The sequence below is a fragment of the Brassica rapa genome, unplaced genomic scaffold (assembly GCF_000309985.2).
Source record: "Brassica rapa cultivar Chiifu-401-42 unplaced genomic scaffold, CAAS_Brap_v3.01 Scaffold0544, whole genome shotgun sequence".
Lineage (NCBI taxonomy): Eukaryota > Viridiplantae > Streptophyta > Magnoliopsida > Brassicales > Brassicaceae > Brassica > Brassica rapa.
This window is the reverse complement of record NW_022610485.1, coordinates 81,286-102,302: the sequence shown is the minus strand read 5'-3', so window position 1 is coordinate 102,302 and position 21,017 is coordinate 81,286. Positions and strand designations below refer to the sequence as shown.

The window sequence follows — 21,017 nt, the reverse complement described above, 5'->3', positions numbered from 1 at the left end:
TGGTAAAACTCCAAAGTTACTATCTGCCCCAATACTCTTCCTCTATCAATGTATCCACTCTTTATCACCTCATCTCAACAGAGAACTATGAGAATCTAACTAGAACTGATAGGATGCATGAGAGCTTGATAGAAATGGTAAATCAATCTAGGACTGCAAACTTTGCTAGAAATGATCATGCATTCAAACCATCTAGTATCCTTGCGCATATTGCTAGTTCTCATGACATTAAACCATTAGTGATTGATTCAGGTGCATCTCATCATATGATAAGTGACACTAGCTTAATTAAAAACATTGTGCCAATGAATGGAAATGTTCTGATTGCTAATGGAGATAAGATTCCTATTAGAGGAATAGGAAGTCTTAAACTATTTGATAAGGAAACTAAAGCTTTTTATATGCCTGAATTTACATCAAACTTGTTATCTGTTAAGAAATGTGCTACTGATTTGCAATGCAATGTTATCTTCAGTCCTAATGATGTGAAGTTTCAGGATATTAAAAGCAGCAAGATGATTGGAAAGTATACACTTTTGTGTATTAGAGCATGATTCAACTAATCAGGGATAATCAGATGAGAAGATTAAAGAGATTAAGAGATTAGAGAGAGAATAAAGAGAGAGAGACTCAAAACTCCATTAATTAATAACTGATGAGGGTTTACAAGTATATAAAGAGAGAGCAACAAGGAATTTCGAAATGTATAAGCATGTGTAGTCAAAGGACAGGCTGGAACTCCTTTTGAATCACTTGGCTGTGCTTTCTCACATGCTTGCACTAGTGAAAAAGCATTCTCTCCTTTCCAGCATCATACAGGCTGTCAAAGTGCTCCCTTATCCTTCCTTATCCTCTTTGGTCGAGTTTACCTTCTTCTCTTCACTAAGTTACCTTCTCATCTCATCAGATAACTTCCCAAGTAGTTACTGTGGTTAAAATAAAGTTACCACAGTAAAACTCTAAAGTTACTGTCTCTCCTTGGTCTTCATCTCAATACTCCCCCTCAAGCTTGACCATGTAGAACAAGTCAAGCTTGGAAACCATGAAGACCTCCCTCATTAAAAACCTCACCAAGTAAAACCCATTGGGATAAAACCTTGATGAGGGAAAAAGAGTGGAGACTCCATGGTTAAGGGGCTCAGCTCCTGGGAGTAAGATCAATGAGTCCAAGCCTTGATAGTATGGACTCCATTGTCTTTAATCTCGCTGCCTTAGTAAACACATCTGCAAGCTGATCTTCACTTCTTGTATAGCATGGCAGAATCACTCCCAAGATAATCATCTGCCTCACCTTATGACAATCCACTTCTATGTGCTTTGTTCTCTCATGAAACACTGAATTGGAAGCAATGTGGATAGCTGCTTGATTGTCACAATGCATTGTCATAGGTGTGGTCTGCTCGATCTCCAAGTGCTTCAAAATACCCTTGATCCACACTAACTCATTTGTAAGCTTCAACATAGCTCTATACTCAGCTTCAGCACTTGAACAGGAGATGACCTTCTGCTTCTTACTCTTCCAAGTAACCAGATTCCCTCCAATGAATGTACAATACCCAGTAGTTGATCTCCTGTCCACTCTATCTCCTGCCCAATCAGCATCACAATACCCAACCACTTCTGTACTGCCATTGCAACCCATCCAAACTCCTTGTCCATGCGAGCCACTCAAATACCTTAGTATCCTATCAACCATCTTCCAGTGATGTACCTTTGGCGCCTGCATATGTTGGCTCACTTGATTCACAGCAAAGCATATATCAGGTCTGGTGATAGTCAAGTAGATCAGCTTACCCACCATCCTCCTATACAGCTTAGCATCCTCAAACAACTGGTTCTCTTCAACCTCCCCCTCACGCAAGACCTTATACCCTTCCTCAAGAGGTGTCTTAGCTATCTTTCCTCCAAGCACATCAGTCTCCTTCAGCATATCCATAGTGTACTTCCTTTGAGACATAAACAAACCCTCCTTAGATCTGCATATCTCAATCCCCAAAAAATACTTCATCTCTCCCAAATCCTTGATGTCAAACACAGATTTGAGAAACTCCTTAGTAGCCTGAATCCCTGCCTTATCACTTCCTGTGATAATCAAATCATCCACATACACTAGAATCACAATGCTCCCTGAAGGTCCTGTCAAGGTGAAGAGAGTGTGATCTAGTTCAGACTTCCTAAAGCCTCTCCCATTGAGTGTTGTACTCAGCTTCCTGTACCAAGCTCTAGGTGACTGTTTCAACCCATATATTGCTTTCTTCAATCTCAAAACATTCCCTGGCTTTACTAGATGCTCAAGACCAGGAGGTGGATGCATGTATACTTCATCTTCAAGTTCACCTTGCAAGAAAGCATTCTTCACATCCATTTGCCACAAATCCCACTCCAAGTTTGTTGCAATAGATAACACAATTCGAATTGTGTGAAGCTTGGCCACTGGTGCAAAAGTATCAATGTAATCTTCCCCATAAGTCTGTGTAAATCCTCTTGCAACCAGCCTAGTCTTGCGCCTATCTATCTCTCCATTTGCAAGGTACTTGATGGTGAAGATCCATCTGCTTGAAACTGCCTTCTTCCCTTTAGGTAACTCACTCTCATACCAAGTATCATTCCTGATCATTGCATCCCTTTCATCTCCTACTGAATCTCTCCAAACCTTGTGCTTCATAGCTTCTTCATAAGATCTTGGTATCTCATTCTCATCCAAGTTACACATAAACACCATGTGCTCTTCTGGAAACTCAGCAAAGGAACACACGGCTTGAGAGGGATGCTCCACAGCCTGGGCATTGTAGTACACTCTCGTGTTTACCCAGTTGGAAGGATCCCTCCTTATCCTTGTGCTCCTCCGCAAGGTCTCAACCTGTTCTTCAGCCTGAACATTCTCTTGTGCTTCCTCTCTTAAACCAGTAGGTTCTCCCTGCTCATTTCCACCTGACTGAGCTTCACTCTCTACTTCCTGTGTCTCCTCCTGATCATGCTGACCTGAATCCTCTTGGTTATGCTCCTGCTCCCCTGATTCAGATCCATTCCCCCTCTCATGATCAAGAGGGGTTGTTCCTCCAGCTTCTCCAGCTTGATTAGAAGGTCCTGTTCTTCCTGGTTCCTGATCTTGGGATAATCCTATCCCTAGCCTCTCCAACAACACTCTCAATGTTGTTGCCTTCTCTGATGGAGCTCTGGACAGATCCTCTAGGTCTTCCCATTTCTTCTCCTCATAATACCCTTTAGACTCAACAAACTTCACTTCTCTAGATACCATAACCCTCCTAGTTATTGGATCATAACATTTGTAGCCTTTCTGAGTGATTGAGTACCCAATGAACATAGCTTTAGTACTCTTTGCTTCTAGCTTGTTCCTTCTTTCTCCGGGAATCATCACATAACATAAGCACCCAAAGACTCTCAAATGATCAATGTGTGGCTTGGTCTTGTTCAGTACTTCAAAGGGAGACAGTTTCTTCAAGACACGGGTTGGCACTCTATTGATGAGATAGCAAGCAGTCTGAACAGCATCACTCCAAAACCTCTTAGGGACATTCATGTGGAACATTATTGATCTCGCAACCTCCATCAAATGTCTGTTCTTCCTCTCAGCCACCCCATTTTGTTGTGGTGTGTAAGGACAGCTAGTTTGTTGCACAATCCCATGCTTTGCAAGATGACTCTTGAAAGCATTGCTAGTGTATTCTCCTCCATTATCAGACCTCAGAATCTTCACAGTGGCATTGTACTGATTAGTAACATATGCTTGGAAGTTCATGAAGGCTTCTAGGACTCTGTCTTTGGAGGGAATCATGGTGATCCATGTGTACTTTGACTTCTCATCAATGAAAGTCACAAAGTACTTATGGCTGTCTCTAGACATACAGGGAGCTGTCCACACGTCTGAATGCACCAGATCAAAGCAATTCTCATATCTGGTTTCTGATGTTGGGAAGACAGTCCTACAGTGCTTTCCAAGTATACAAGCTTCACACTCCAAGTGATTGAACGCCATACTTGGTAGAATCAGTTCAATTGCCTTGGCATGAGGATGTCCCAGCCTTGCATGCCATGTGAGATTATCACACCTATCCGTTGTGCTGCTTAAACACACAGACTCCACAGGACTAGGCGCCTCAGTTGTTTGGAGATGATAGAGCTGATGCTTGCTGTCTCCTCTGCCAATATGATGTGATCATGGACCAGCTTGTAGATGAAGATGCCCTAGCCATTCCTGAAGGTCCCAACACTTGTTCCAGATCAAAGAAACTCAATGAAGCTGATGGAGGAATACTCAAGATGTCAAGGAAGCAAGAAGATTGTCTTGGTTGCAGCTTGATCAACCCAGACACACTCACCACAAATCAAGCTACTCCACCTTCAAGCTGATCATCATCTAGGCAAGTAGCTTGTGTGTGCTCTTTTCCTAACCTTTGGTTTTGTCCCACTGGGTTTTCCAAAGGAAGGTTTTTAACGAGGCCACAAGTTTACTTTCACATCTCCTAGATGATGATCCCGGACCAACCACATTATCTATCTTATGTTATTTTTATCATATGTTTTATGTTTTGAATAATATCGAAAACTTGGTCTTTGTTTAGTTTCCAAGGGAGCCTGTTCCCTTTATTTTTATTTCTATTTTCGAGACCTTGTGCATGTACAAGGGCCTCTCTTTATATTCTGGTCGTGACCCCCCTTTATCATTAAGCAATCTTTTATCAAAAACCCTTTTCTCTCTTCTCTCTTGTCTTGGACGAGTTGAAGTGTGTCTGGTGTGTAATATCCAGTCTGTTGGTGTGTAATATCCAACGCCCAAGGGCTTTAGAGAGGTGTGTCATATCCGATCTAAGCCTAGGAGTATCAAGAAGCCTTTCCGCAGCCTCTTGTGTCACCATTCGATTCACATACCTTGAGAAGCTTGAGTCTTTTGATTCGTTTCTGCAAGGATTATCCCATCTGTTCCAGAGCATCATCCTAGGATCTCATCAAGTGGTATCAGAGCATCTCTGGAAGGGAAGTGTTTGTCTATTTCTCTGATTTCGTTTTTGTGTTTAGACTTTTCATATTCTTGCAGAGAAATCAGATCTATGTTTACTTGTGTAAAATCTGTGTGATCTGTTTCTGTTTGAGTGATATCAATCTATTTCGATCTGTTCTTTACATCATAGATCAGTGATTGTTAAATATCATATCATCATCTGTTGATTCTGATCTGTTTTGTTTAAATTTCGAAATTGATCTGAGAAGTTTAGATTTTAATTTCAGTTTGAAATCTGTTTCTGTTCTTGTTGAATCTGATTTCGAATCTGCTTGTGTTTGGGTTTATTATTTTTGTTTTGGTCTGTTAAGAGTAAGAATAATCAGGCTGGGATAAAAATTAATCAGAATTGTTTAAGGTTTTAAGTTTCGATTTGAATATGTTTCTGGTTTGCAAATTGAATTGTTGTGAACTGCTTACTGGCTGAGTTTTTTTCTCTTGTCTCAGGTACCATGGCAGGAGATCAGAAAGGAGAATTCTCTAAGGATTATATCAAGGGCAATATCAGAAACAACTTTGCTGATCAAAAGCTGAAAATCCCTCTTTTCTTTGGAGATCCTGACCCTGCTGCATATGTGAAGTGGGAAGAGAAGATAGAACTGTTTTTCAGTTGTCAACACTATGCTGAAAGAAAGAAGGTTCAGATGGCTACTGCTGAGTTTTGTAGTTATGCTTCAAGCTGGTGGAATCACTTGATAAGGATCAGAAGACTTAGAGGAAAAGAATCTGTGGAAACATGGCATAAACTGAGGACTTTGATGCGCAGAGAGTTTATTCCAAGACAGTACCACAAGGAAGTAATTCGAAAACAGTCTGAGATAAAGACATGCTCTGCAAACTCAGTTCAGAAACAACAAGGCAACCTGAGATCAAGTCCAACCAGTGTCATTAGTTTATCTAGCAAAAAAACAAGCCGGACCAGTAAGGAGGACATCAAGGAGCTGTCTCAGTTGAGCATGGACGTGGGGAAACCACTGAAGCCAACCAACACAACACGTCCATTCATTGAAGCACATAATCAAGAACCTTTTCTATTCCTTAGCCAAGAAACCCAAGAGCTTGAGGATGAACGTGGGAACAACACTTATGAGGAGAAAGAAGTCTCAGATTCTTCACACTGCTTGAAAGACCATGAAGAAACAAATCTGCTGAGAAATTATGAGTGTTCTCATCACTCCTTTCATTCTGATTTCTTGCTTGAAAATACACAAGCTTGTGATGAACTAACATGTCTAGAACCGGTGCAACCGAGTAGTGTTTTATCTTTGACACAGCTTGCAGAAAAAGACTCATCAGAGAAAGAACCAGAGCAATCAACACAAGGAGAAGAGTTAGAACAGCAGAAAAACTTGCAGTCTGAAACAGCTCATGAATCCTTGTCTTATGACCTGCAAGAGCACTATCAAGGATTCACTGGAGAAAATGGTGAAGTGATTACTGGTTCAGGAGAAGAACTCACGTTTTCTTCTCAAATCAAGGAGAAACCACCAGATCAACATAGCTTACAACAAACTCCAAAGCAACCAACCCGAGGTATCTATCTAAACTCAAAGAAAAATATGAAACCTGATTTGCTTGCTGTTCGAACAGGTCAAACTGTGTTGAGCTCTACACTTTTCGAAAAGAGGGCCTATAGTTATCAGAGTATCAATGATGAGTCATTGGCTAAGTTGGAGACACAACAAGCAAACCTTGGAAGCTGTCTAGCAGCCAGTCTTGGCATAGGAGCAGTCCGAGGATCATATCTCAATCACCACAAGGAATTAATCAGCAAAATCGACTGCCATGGAAACTTAACTCATCAGGGTCTCACGTCGAATTGGAATCATGTCCAAAGCTTCTCCGATGAAAGAGTTATGGGTTCTACAAGTCGGATGATCCTCTGTGTGCTTTGTTTGAATTTTTCTGAGTTCAAAACATCTCAATCCTATCTATGGCGACCAGGTGAGCATCCTAAGGTAATTGATCATGTCTTCAAGAATTATTTTTGTATTGTTTACACAGATATGATGCACTTGTCTTTGTCAAAAGAGCCATGTGCAGATTATGATGAAACCTTGAAGCATACAAGAAGAAACTACAAGCGTGAGGAAGACAAGAGATTCAAACCACCTGATCTGGACCAGGATAAGCACAAAGGCGTCCCTAGCTTCGTCCTCATCAAAAAAGCACCCCCAGATGCAGCCTACCATCCAAAACCGAGCAAAAACCTCTTTGGGATAAGACTCTTACTCTTTGATAAATCTTCATATACTAACTTGCTTTATTTAATTGTTTGTGAATCAGGTTTGAGGAATGCATCAGGAGTATGGAGAGCCCAACATAAAACAGATTTGAGGTCAAATCCTTTTGAAGAGGGAGGGGATGATGTGATCATGGACCAGCTTGTAGATGAAGATGCCCTAGCCATTCCTGAAGGTCCCAACACTTGTTCCAGATCAAAGAAACTCAATGAAGCTGATGGAGGAATACTCAAGATGTCAAGGAAGCAAGAAGATTGTCTTGGTTGCAGCTTGATCAACCCAGACACACTCACCACAAATCAAGCTACTCCACCTTCAAGCTGATCATCATCTAGGCAAGTAGCTTGTGTGTGCTCTTTTCCTAACCTTTGGTTTTGTCCCACTGGGTTTTCCAAAGGAAGGTTTTTAACGAGGCCACAAGTTTACTTTCACATCTCCTAGATGATGATCCCGGACCAACCACATTATCTATCTTATGTTATTTTTATCATATGTTTTATGTTTTGAATAATATCGAAAACTTGGTCTTTGTTTAGTTTCCAAGGGAGCCTGTTCCCTTTATTTTATTTCTATTTTCGAGACCTTGTGCATGTACAAGGGCCTCTCTTTATATTCTGGTCGTGACCCCCCTTTATCATTAAGCAATCTTTTATCAAAAACCCTTTTCTCTCTTCTCTCTTGTCTTGGACGAGTTGAAGTGTGTCTGGTGTGTAATATCCAGTCTGTTGGTGTGTAATATCCAACGCCCAAGGGCTTTAGAGAGGTGTGTCATATCCGATCTAAGCCTAGGAGTATCAAGAAGCCTTTCCGCAGCCTCTTGTGTCACCATTCGATTCACATACCTTGAGAAGCTTGAGTCTTTTGATTCGTTTCTGCAAGGATTATCCCATCTGTTCCAGAGCATCATCCTAGGATCTCATCACAATAACCCTTCCAGTCTTCAAATCCTGGAACTCAACTTCATTTGGTCTGAAAACTACTTGACAATCCAGATCAACTGTAGCCTTCTTAACTGAGATTAGATTGGATGTAAACTGAGGTAGGTAGAAGGCAGTGGAGTTCTTCTCAAACAGCTTGAGGTTTCCCACTCCTTCTATTGGGATCCTGGTACCATTGGCTATCATGACACTCCCTGTTGCTGCTTTAACCTCACTGATTAGTCTCTTGTCACTGATCATGTGGTGTGTTGCTCCAGAGTCAATGATGATGGGTTTAGATGTGGATGCTTTGGCAGGAGCACCCAGACTCCGGGTCGTAGCCAAAGCATACACATGCTTAACCAACTCATCCCATTCCTTCTTTGTCACACACTCATCTGTCCTCTTGGTATCCATTCCTCTCATACCCGCACTGTCTCCTACTGTTTCTCCCATGTAAGCTGAGTATGAACACTCTCCTATAACCATCTGCTGAAGTACATCCTTGATTCTCTTCAAGATCACACTCATCCTGTCACTTAAGTGTTCAGACTTGCTATCCTTTCTCCATGCCCTTCTCTTCATTAACCACTCCTTAGAAAGTTTTCTCAACCTTCCCTTCTTACAGCTTATACCTCCCTTCCATCTTTCTGGCTTCCTGTTCATTTCCCACACATCACAAGTATATTTAACAAGCTCACATACCTCTTCCATAAGAAAGCTGAAGATCACATCTTGCTTCCTCCTTTCTTGACAACATCTCGGATTTGATGTGTGTGCCTTCACCACATCTAACTCTGACCATACTTCTCTCAGCCTTCCCACAAGCTGATAACACTCATCCTTTCCTTGTCTCAAGCCGCGGATCACCCCTCTGTCCTCAACGGCTCTTACAAGCTTGGACTTGCCTAAAGTTGCTTCAATCTCACTCTTTGTAGTGTTTCCTTGAACAACTTCATTTCCCAGCTTCAGACCTCTTGTCTGACCTTCTTCAGTAGCCATTTCCATGAAAGGTTTCCCCTTTCCATGACTACTCCATAACCCACAGCTTTCCAAAGCTCTTTTGGCCCACCTTGACCACTCGCCATGCCTCTCCTCTTCAGTCTTCACAGTTGACTCAGGTCTGTGCTCCATATCCATGTTGAGATGATTTGGATTCACCAGAACCTCTCACGCCACCAAGATAATGAAACCCAGAAGTTAAGAACACCAAGAACACTCAAGAACACTCAAGATTTTTAAGAAAAAGGAATCACACTCTCCCACTTTGCGCAACCTGGCTCTGATACCATATACACTTTTGTGTATTAGAGCATGATTCAACTAATCAGGGATAATCAGATGAGAAGATTAAAGAGATTAAGAGATTAGAGAGAGAATAAAGAGAGAGAGACTCAAAACTCCATTAATTAATAACTGATGAGGGTTTACAAGTATATAAAGAGAGAGCAACAAGGAATTTCGAAATGTATAAGCATGTGTAGTCAAAGGACAGGCTGGAACTCCTTTTGAATCACTTGGCTGTGCTTTCTCACATGCTTGCACTAGTGAAAAAGCATTCTCTCCTTTCCAGCATCATACAGGCTGTCAAAGTGCTCCCTTATCCTTCCTTATCCTCTTTGGTCGAGTTTACCTTCTTCTCTTCACTAAGTTACCTTCTCATCTCATCAGATAACTTCCCAAGTAGTTACTGTGGTTAAAATAAAGTTACCACAGTAAAACTCTAAAGTTACTGTCTCTCCTTGGTCTTCATCTCAATAGAAAGGGAGTGACTAAAGGAGAGCTATATTTACTTGAAGATCTCACTCCTGTTTCTAGATATAGCTGCTCATTTACTTCTGTTTCTAGTTCTGGTTTAAGTAAAAATGCATTGTGGCATGCTAGATTAGGACACCCTCATAATAAGGCTTTAAAACTGATGTTGCCAGGTGTTTCCTTTGAGAATAATGATTGTGAAGCTTGCATTTTAGGCAAGCATTGTAGAACTGTCTTTACCAAGTCTACTACTGTTTATGAAAAGTGTTTTGATCTTATTCATTCTGATGTTTGGACTGCACCTTGCCTCTCTAGAGAAAACCATAAGTATTATGTAACTTTCATTGATGAAAAATCCAAATACACCTGGTTAACCTTAATTCCAACCAAAGATAGGGTACTTGATGCATTTAAAAATTTTCAATCCTATGTGACTAACCATTACAATGCCAAGATAAAGATTTTCAGGTCAGATAATGGAGGAGAGTACACGGGACAAGCATTCAAGCTACACCTAGCTCAGCATGGAATTCTTCATCAGACAAGCTGTCCCTATACACCACAACAGAATGGTGTGGCTGAGAGGAAGAACAGGCATTTGATGGAAGTAGCCAGGTCCATGATGTTTCAATCCAATGTGCCTAAGAAGTTTTGGAGTGATGCTGTTGCTACGGCATGTTATCTCATCAACAGGACACCAACTCTGATCCTTCAAGGACAATCACCATTTGAGGTACTGAATCAGTACAAGCCTTCTCTCGAGCATATGAAGGTCTTTGGGTGTTTGTGTTTTGTGATGGTGCCTGGAGAGATAAGAAACAAGCTAGAAGCTAAGAGTTCAAAGGCAATGTTCATTGGATACTCATCAAGTCAGAAAGGATACAAGTGCTATGATCCTAACACAAGGAGAGTGTTAGTATCTAGAGAAGTGAAGTTTGTTGAAGAGAAAGGATATTATGAGGAACAGATTCAAGAAGACTTGAAGGATCTTACCTCTGATAGAGCTGAGACCTTGAGGATTATCCTAGAAGGCCTTGGAATCAACATGAATCAAGGACATCAAGGAGGGAGAAGCACTACCCCAGTCCCGGATCATCAGACTTCCAACCTTGAGCATGAGGGGGGGAATGAAACAAGAACTCCAAACCGTGAAGAAACAAGTAGAGAAGAGAGTTCTGGCTCTCATGATCAAGCTGTGGAATCAAATGATCAAGAAGAAGGAGCTGAAGAGAGTCAGCTAAGGGAAGAAGGAGCTGAAGCAAGTCAGCTAGGAGAAGAAAGATCTGAAACAAGTGTGCTGCCACAAGAAGAAGAACAAGAGATGGCGCAAGAAGGGCCAGTATTGAGAAGAAGTACAAGGCTGAGAAAGGATCCTTCCAGTTGGGTAAACACAAGAGTGTACTACAATGCCCAAGCTGTGAAGCATCCTACTCAGGCCGTGTGTTCTTTTGCTCAATATCCAGAAGCACATTGCGCATTCATGGTAAACTTGGATGAGAATCACATTCCAAGAAGCTATGAAGAGGCAATGGAGGATAAGGAATGGAAGGAATCAGTAGGAGCTGAGGCAGGAGCTATGATAAAGAATGATACATGGTATGAGAGTGAACTACCAAAAGGGAAGAAAGCTGTGTCTAGTAGATGGATCTTTACAATCAAGTACAAGGCTGATGGGTCGATTGAGAGGAAGAAAACTAGACTAGTAGCAAGAGGGTTCACTCAGACATATGGAGAGGATTACATTGAAACATTTGCACCAGTGGCCAAGCTACACACCATTAGGATTGTTTTAAGCTTGGCTGTGAACCTTGGATGGGGATTGTGGCAAATGGATGTAAAGAATGCATTTCTACAAGGAGAACTTGAGGATGAAGTCTATATGTATCCTCCATCAGGCCTGGAACATCTAGTGAAGAGAGGGAATGTACTGAGGCTAAAGAAAGCTATTTATGGGTTGAAGCAATCACCAAGAGCTTGGTATAACAAGTTGAGCACAACTTTAAACGGCCGAGGCTTCAAGAAGTCAGAGTTGGATCACACTCTCTTTACACTCACGACACCCTCAGGTATGGTTGCTCTCCTTGTGTATGTGGATGATATCATTATCACAGGAAGTGATAAGGAAGGTATCAAAGCAACCAAGGAGTTTCTAAAGACTATGTTTGAAATCAAAGACTTGGGAGAAATGAAATACTTCCTTGGAATTGAGATTTGTAGATCCAAGGAAGGTTTGTTCATGTCCCAAAGAAAGTATACACTTGATCTTTTGAAAGATGCAGGTGCTTATGGAGGCAAGACAGCAAGGATGCCAATGGAGGATGGCTACAAAGTACCAAGAGAGGGGGAGATTGAAGACAGCAAGCCATTTCATGATCCTAAACTCTATAGAAAACTTGTTGGCAAATTGATTTATCTTACCATCACAAGACCTGATATATGCTTTGCTGTGAATCAGGTGAGTCAACACATGCAGCTTCCCAAGGAACATCATTGGCGTATGGTGGAGAGACTGCTGATGTATCTAAATGGCTCGCCGGATCAAGGGGTTTGGATGGGATGCAATGGAAGCTCAGAAGTGGTGGGCTATTGTGATGCTGATTGGGCAGGAGATAGAGCTGATAGGAGATCAACTACCGGCTATTGCACTTTCATTGGAGGCAACTTGGTGACTTGGAAGAGCAAGAAGCAGAAGGTGGTGTCATGTTCAAGTGCTGAAGCTGAGTATAGAGCCATGCTGAAGCTGACAAACGAGTTGGTGTGGATCAAAGGCATCTTGAAGCACTTGGAGATTGATCAAGCCACTCCAATGACAATGCATTGTGACAACCAAGCTGCCATTCACATTGCATCCAACTCGGTGTTCCATGAGAGAACCAAGCACATTGAGGTTGATTGCCACAAGGTGAGACAGATGATTGTGCTTGGAGTGATCTTACCTTGCTATACGAGAAGTGAAGATCAGTTGGCTGATGTGTTCACCAAGGCGGCAAGACAAAAGACTATGGAGTCCATTCACATTAGATTGGGACTCATAGATCTTGGGAAGAGAAGGAGCTGATCCCCTTAGCTGTGAGATCTTTACTCTTTTTCCCTCATTAAGGTTTTATCCCAATGGGTTTTCCTTAGTGAGGTTTTTAATGAGGAAGATCTCATGGCTGTCCAAGCTTAGGCTTTCACAAAGCTAAGCTTGAGGGGGAGTGTTGAGAAGAGTGCACTATAATATGAAGAAGAAGTCCAAGAGGGTGTAGAAGTGTTGAGGAGTTAATAAGCAAGTAAGAGAAGGAGCATGTACGGACAGACAGTACGGATAGGGAGAGCAGTACGGACGCAGGCCGTACCAACGACCATCCGCAAGAAGTAACTCGGCCAAGGTGAAATGTAAATAGGCTGGAGTTACCTTACCTTACTTACCGTGAACCTGAAGTTGAGCTGAACATTAGAAGGATAAGGGAGGCGCGTCTGACAGCCTGTCATAGGCTGGAAAGGTAAAGGCATATTCAAAGATGCTTTACACATGTGGAGACTCTCATTGGAAGGATTCAAATGAGCTCTTAGCTGGTTATTGACCTCACATGCTTTCTACTTTATGTAATCGAAACCCTAGTGTCTTAAGCTTCCTATATAAGTGTAAACTCTCTCATTAATAAGATTAAGCAAGTTATGAGTCTCTCTTAGTCTCTCTTTAGTTCTTTAGACTCTTAATCTCATTTCATACTTTAATCTTCTCTAAATCTCTTCTAATCTTTCCTAAATACTCAGATCACTCTAAACATCACTAAAAGTGATAGTTAACCTTAATTCCAACCAAAGATAGGGTACTTGATGCATTTAAAAATTTTCAATCCTATGTGACTAACCATTACAATGCCAAGATAAAGATTTTCAGGTCAGATAATGGAGGAGAGTACACGGGACAAGCATTCAAGCTACACTTAGCTCAGCATGGAATTCTTCATCAGACAAGCTATCCCTATACACCACAACAGAATGGTGTGGCTGAGAGGAAGAACAGGCATTTGATGGAAGTTGCCAGGTCCATGATGTTTCAATCCAATGTGCCTAAGAAGTTTTGGAGTGATGCTGTTGCTACGGCATGTTATCTCATCAACAGGACACCAACTCTGATCCTCCAAGGACAATCACCATTTGAGGTACTGAATCAGTACAAGCCTTCTCTCGAGCATATGAAGGTCTTTGGATGTTTGTGTTTTGTGATGGTGCCTGGAGAGATAAGAAACAAGCTAGATGCTAAGAGTTCAAAGGCAATGTTCATTGGATACTCATCAAGTCAGAAAGGATACAAGTGCTATGATCCTAACACAAGGAGAGTGTTAGTATCTAGAGAAGTGAAGTTTGTTGAAGAGAAAGGATATTATGAGGAACAGATTCAAGAAGACTTGAAGGATCTTACCTCTGATAGAGCTGGAGACTACTTTCTGCTTCTTGCTCTTCCAAGTCACAAGGTTCCCTCCAATGAAGGTGTAGTAACCGGTTGTAGATCTTCTGTCTGCTCTATCTCCAGCCCAATCTGCATCACAATAGCCTACTACTTCTGTACTCCCATTGCATCCCATCCAAACTCCTTGGCCTGGTGATCCGTTGAGATAGCTAAGCACTCTGTCCACCATTCTCCAATGGTGATCCTTTGGAGCTTGCATATGTTGGCTAACCTGATTCACAGCAAAGCAGATATCAGGTCGTGTGATAGTTAAGTAGATTAGCTTACCCACTAGCTTCCTATAGAGCTTAGGGTCATGGAACAGCTTGCTGTCTTCAAGCTCCCCCTCTCTTGGTACTTTGTACCCATCCTCCATTGGCATCTTAGCAGTTTGTCCTCCAAGTTTACCTGCATCTTTCAAAAGATCAAGTGTATACTTCCTTTGGGACATGAATAAACCTTCCTTGGATCTACAAATCTCAATTCCAAGAAAGTATTTCATTTCCCCTAAATCCTTGATTTCAAACACAGATTTAAGGTAGTCTTTGGTCTCTTGGATTCCAACCTTATCACTTCCAGTAATGATAATGTCATCCACATAGACCAATAGACAGATGATACCTGATTGCGTGACTAGAGTGAACAGCGTGTGATCCAATTCTGATTTCCGAAAGCCTCTTCCATTTAAGGTTGTGCTTAGCTTATGATACCATGCTCTAGGAGATTGCTTCAGTCCATAAATGGCTTTCTTAAGTCTCAACACATTTCCAGGCTTCACCATGCTTTCTAGTCCCGGAGGAGGATGCATGTATACTTCATCTTCAAGTTCTCCTTGGAGAAATGCATTCTTCACATCCATCTGCCATAAGCCCCATCCAAGGTTTGTTGCAATGGATAGTATGATTCTGATTGTATGAAGTTTAGCCACTGGTGCGAAGGTATCAATGTAATCCTCTCCATATGTTTGAGTAAACCCTCTAGCCACCAGCCTTGTCTTCTTCCTATCAATCCTTCCATCAGGTAGATACTTGATTGTAAATATCCATTTACAAGAAACAGCCTTCTTCCCTTTAGGCAGCTCACTCTCATACCAGGTTTCATTCTTGATCATAGCATCAGCCTCATCCGCAACTGAATCTCTCCATTCTTTGTCTTTCATTGCCTCCTCATATGTCCTTGGTATGTAGCTTGTATCCAAACTGATCATAAATGCGTGATGTTCATCTGGAAATTGAGCAAATGAACACACAGCTTGACTAGGATGTGCCACAGCTTGAGCATTGTAGTAGACTCTGGTATTGGTCCAGTTAGATGGATCCTTCCTCACTCTTGTGCTCCTTCTTAACGGCACTGTCTCCATAAGTGGATCACTCTCCACTCCTGGTTCCCTAGTTGCCGCTTCATTCAGAACTTCTTCTCCTCTTTCAGATTGTACCTCAAACTGATCTGATGTGATCATGGAAAGCACCAAGGAATGGAATCATGAACCTGATCATGGAGAACTTGTAGCTGTGGAAGAACCTACACTTGAAGAATGTTTGAGCCGAAATAAAGCTTCTATCATCAGAGACAACTTGATCTACATTCAAGCTACTCTACACTCAAGCTGATCATCATCTAGGCAAGTAGCTTGTGTGTACTCTTTTTCCCTTGATTGGTTTTGTCCCACTGGGTTTTCCAATCAAGGTTTTTAATGAGGCCACAAGTTACTTCTCTTACCTCCTAGATGATTGATCTTGGTCTGTCCACATGAAGACCTTATGTTATATAATTTTATCTAAGTTTTTATGCTATGTTTTTAATTTCGAAAACTTGGTCTTTGTTTAGTTTCCAAGGGAGCCTGTTCCCTTTATTTTTATTTCTATTTTCGAGACCTTGTGCATGTACAAGGGCCTCTCTTTATATTCTGGTCGTGACCCCCCCTTTATCATTAAGCAATCTTTTATCAAAAACCCTTTTCTCTCTTCTCTCTTGTCTTGGACGAGTTGAAGTGTGTCTGGTGTGTAATATCCAGTCTGTTGGTGTGTAATATCCAACGCCCAAGGGCTTTAGAGAGGTGTGTCATATCCGATCTAAGCCTAGGAGTATCAAGAAGCCTTTCCGCAGCCTCTTGTGTCACCATTCGATCCACATACCTTGAGAAGCTTGAGTCTTTTGATTCGTTTCTGCAAGGATTATCCCATCTGTTCCAGAGCATCATCCTAGGATCTCATCAAGTGGTATCAGAGCAACTCTGGAAGGGAAGTGTTCATCTTTCTCTATGATTTTCGATTTGTCTCTTCATATTCATGCTAGAAACTGATAGATCTGTGTTGTGGCTGTCGAAATTTGATAGATTAAGTTTATCTGATTTCGTTTGTGTGTTAAAAACTCTTCATATACCTTGCTGAGAAAGTTTTCTGATTTACTTGATCAATCTGTTTCTGTTTCTGAAATTTCGAATTTGTTTCTGTCTTGATCTACTCTGTTTTGATTAAACTTGATGTACTAGACTTGAAAGTGAACCTGAAATCAAAATCTCTCTGTTCTGTTTCGAAATCAATCTGATCTGTTAGGTTTGTGATTTATCAGTTCTGTTCAGATTAGTTTTGATCTGTTTTAAATCATTGGTTGAGTTTCTAATTTGTTCTGAGAATTGTCTAAGGTTTTAAGCTTCAGTTTGAATCTGTTTCTGGTTTTGCAAATTGATTTTTGTTTTCTCTGTAGAACTTGTTACTGCTGTGTGTTGTTTTCTGTCTCAGGTACAATGGCAGGAGATCAGAAAGGAAAAATCACTAAGGAAGAAAGGCTGTTACTTAAATCTATGAATGCTCAAATGCAGCAGATGTTGGATACCAACATGGGTGAATTTCGAAAGGAGCTTAGACAAAAGTTTCTGCAGCAAACTGATGATCTTAGGCAGCAAAATAAAAACAGAATGGACAAACAAAAGCTTGAGCCTAGACCACCAGATTCTGTTCCAAACGAATCAAGCAAGCATAAGTGGTATAAGGAAGAGGAAGCAGGACGTGGCCAACAGTCTTACAAACAGCCAGCCCACACTTCGAGCAGACCACATCAAGCTTCTCGCACTCCTAAATCAAATATTCATTCTTCTTACAATCAAATTGTCACTAAGCCTCAACTTTATGTTTTTACAGGGGAAGGTGATTATTTAAAGTGGGAAAGAACAATGGAGAAGTGGCTTTGCTACAACAAAATCCTGAAGAGAGAAGCATTGGCTTATGTGATGTCTCAGCTCAAAGGAAACGTTTTTAAGTGGTTGTTGCAAGAAGAAGATGATCGCAGGTACTACAAGGAACCAGCTATCACCACTTGGGAAGATCTGAAGTTGCTACTAGGGAAGAAGTATGCATCCAAAGGCCACACTTCTCTGAAATCTCCAAAGAAGAAAGTCATATCCGCAACAGACTTCAAAAGTGAAAAATCAGAAACCAAGATGGCTGATTATGAGAAAGAAATCAGCAGCCTTGTTAAGGAGATTCTTAAGACCAGCAAGCACTTAGACAAGCAGAAGAAGCTCCCAAAGAATCAAGAACCAGTTGCTACTGTCTCAGAACTCAATGATGCAGAACCAGACTCAGCTGCCCCAATTCAAGAAGCTCAAACCAAAACATCTATGGGAAAAGGAAAGTTTGAGAAAGAACAAGAGTTTTCTCTGTTCTTACCTCACTCTGAATCTAATTTTGATAATTCCTTTAATGAACTAACTTGTCTTGGACCGGTGCAACCGAGTAGAATTGTTTCAGTGTCACAGGTTGCAAAAGAAGACTCAGCAGAAAAAGAACCAGAGAGTACAACACAAGAAGAACAACAGAAAAACTTGCAGACAAAATCAGCTCATGAATCTTTGTCTTATGATCTGCAAGAGCACTGTAAGGAGTTTAATATGGTTGCTTCTGTGCCTAGAATGTTTGTTAAAGTGAGTACTGAAGACATAAAACGTTTTGGTCTTGATAAAGTAAAAGATTTTTGTGTTTCAAAATCTGTTTTTGATAACATGTTTAAATCTTTTAAAGAAATTAAACCAGAAATCATCTTTGATCAAAAACGTTTTCAAAATCAAAATAATAACATTTGTGGTCATATTCTGAGTTTTGATCATTTTCTGAAACATGTCAAAAGTTTTGATCATTTTGAAAAGGTTTTAGAGCTTGAATTGAAACAATCTGATTTCTGTTTGAAACCTTGTGATTCATTTGCTAGAACTGAAGAAAGGAGTTTTGTTACGAACTTCCATGTGCATAAACTGATCCTTGATAATTCTTGTGTTTCTGCTTATGTATTGAATGAACCTAAGAAGTTGCAGGAACCGAAATTGCATCAATCTGATTTTAGATTTAAATTTGTGAAATCTGCAAAGTTCACTAAGTTTGAGCTTGATTGTTTGTGTGCTGAAAATGATTCTAAACATGTAGGTTGGTTCTTTGATGATATTCTAGTGTATAACACTTTCTTTGATAAACCTGCTGCACAATTGAAACTAGATATCACTAATTCTGAATGTGTGAACTTGAACCTTAATGATATCTGGGTCTGCAGTATTTTCTTTGATATGCATCATAGATGGAGGAATCATGCTGTTTTGTGCTTTGGAGACATTCTGGTCTACAACACTTTCTTTGACATGATAACACACTTGACTTGTCCAAAAAGAGCTGAGAAGTGTACAGGTAAAAAGAGGGGCTATACTGATGAGTCCTTGGCTAAGCTGGAGATGCAACAATCAAATCTTGGAAGCTGTCTAGCCGCCAACTTTGACATAGGAGCAGTCCGAGGATCATATCTCAGCAACCAGAAGGAATTAAGCAACAAACTCAACTGCAATGGAAACTACACTCATCAGGGTCTCACGTCGAACTGGAATCATGTCCAAAGCTTCTCAAATGAAAGAGTTATGGGTTCTACAAGACGGGTGATTCTGTGTTTGCTTTGTTTGAATTTTTCTGAGTATAGAACATCTCAATCCTATATATGGCGACCAGGTGAGCATGCTAAGGTAACCAATCATGTTTTCAAGAGTTCCTTTATTGATTACACAGATATGATGCACTTGTTTTTGTCAAAAGAGTCATGTGCAGATTATATGGAAGCTTTGAAGCATGCAAAGACAAAGAACAAGCGTGAGGAAGACAAACGTTTCAAGCCGCCTGATCTAAGCCAGGAGAGACATCAGGACGTCACTTGCTTCATCCTCATCAAAGAAGCACCTCCAGATGCAACATACAAGCCAAAACCGAGAAAATATAACTTTGGGATAAGAATCTTACTCTATGATGATTTTGCTTGTGTTAACTTGTCTTGTTTCAAAGTATCAGGTTTAAGTAATGCCTCAGGAGTGAGGAAAGCCAAATGGATCAGTCCCTTCTACCTAATAGAACCAGTAACACAGATTTGAGGACAAATCTTTTTGAAGTGGGAGGGGATGATGTGATCATGGAAAGCACCAAGGAATGGAATCATGAACCTGATCATGGAGAACTTGTAGCTGTGGAAGAACCTACACTTGAAGAATGTTTGAGCCGAAATAAAGCTTCTATCATCAGAGACAACTTGATCTACATTCAAGCTACTCTACACTCAAGCTGATCATCATCTAGGCAAGTAGCTTGTGTGTACTCTTTTTCCCTTGATTGGTTTTGTCCCACTGGGTTTTCCAATCAAGGTTTTTAATGAGGCCACAAGTTACTTCTCTTACCTCCTAGATGATTGATCTTGGTCTGTCCACATGAAGACCTTATGTTATATAATTTTATCTAAGTTTTTATGCTATGTTTTTAATTTCGAAAACTTGGTCTTTGTTTAGTTTCCAAGGGAGCCTGTTCCCTTTATTTTTATTTCTATTTTCGAGACCTTGTGCATGTACAAGGGCCTCTCTTTATATTCTGGTCGTGACCCCCCCTTTATCATTAAGCAATCTTTTATCAAAAACCCTTTTCTCTCTTCTCTCTTGTCTTGGACGAGTTGAAGTGTGTCTGGTGTGTAATATCCAGTCTGTTGGTGTGTAATATCCAACGCCCAAGGGCTTTAGAGAGGTGTGTCATATCCGATCTAAGCCTAGGAGTATCAAGAAGCCTTTCCGCAGCCTCTTGTGTCACCATTCGATCCACATACCTTGAGAAGCTTGAGTCTTTTGATTCGTTTCTGCAAGGATTATCCCATCTGTTCCAGAGCATCATCCTAGGATCTCATCATGATCTCTTTCTTCAGTTTCCTCTTCATTTTGCATCCCTTGTTGATCAGGATTTACGCTCCCTTCATTCTCATGAGCTCCATCAGACTGGTTTCCCCCCTCATGATCAACATGGGGTGTGTCTTCAGCTTCATTTTGAACTGGTGCTTCTCGCCCTTTTGGATCCTGGGTTGTATTGATCCCAAGACCGTCCAAGATCATCCTAAGGCTTGCAGCCTTGTCAGATTGTTGAGCTAGATCCTTCAAATCTTCCCAGCTTCTTTCTTCATAGTACCCCTTAGTCTCTATAAACTTCACATCTCTTGATACTAGGAGTCTTCTTGTTTGAGGATGAAAGCACTTGTATCCTCTTTGTGTAGTGGAATACCCCACAAACATAGCCTTAGTACTCTTAGGTTCCAGCTTGTTCCTCATATCTCCCGGAATCAGTACATAACAAAGGCTTCCAAAC

General features: G+C 40.9%; 2 protein-coding genes across 2 annotated transcripts; both read left to right on the top strand.

The window, feature by feature from the left end:
• The first annotated feature begins 4,153 nt into the window (after window positions 1-4,153).
• Window positions 4,154-20,314, top strand: LOC117130548. Its single transcript, XM_033283329.1, has 2 exons — window positions 4,154-4,448; window positions 16,060-20,314. Exon 2 carries the CDS (start codon window positions 17,120-17,122, stop codon window positions 19,769-19,771), a length of 2,652 nt encoding a protein of 883 aa, XP_033139220.1. The 5' UTR covers window positions 4,154-4,448; window positions 16,060-17,119; the 3' UTR covers window positions 19,772-20,314.
• Window positions 4,443-7,775, top strand: LOC117130549. Its single transcript, XM_033283330.1, has 2 exons — window positions 4,443-6,553; window positions 6,611-7,775. Exons 1-2 carry the CDS (start codon window positions 5,473-5,475, stop codon window positions 7,585-7,587), a joined length of 2,058 nt encoding a protein of 685 aa, XP_033139221.1. The 5' UTR covers window positions 4,443-5,472; the 3' UTR covers window positions 7,588-7,775.
• Window positions 20,315-21,017: the final 703 nt, after the last annotated feature.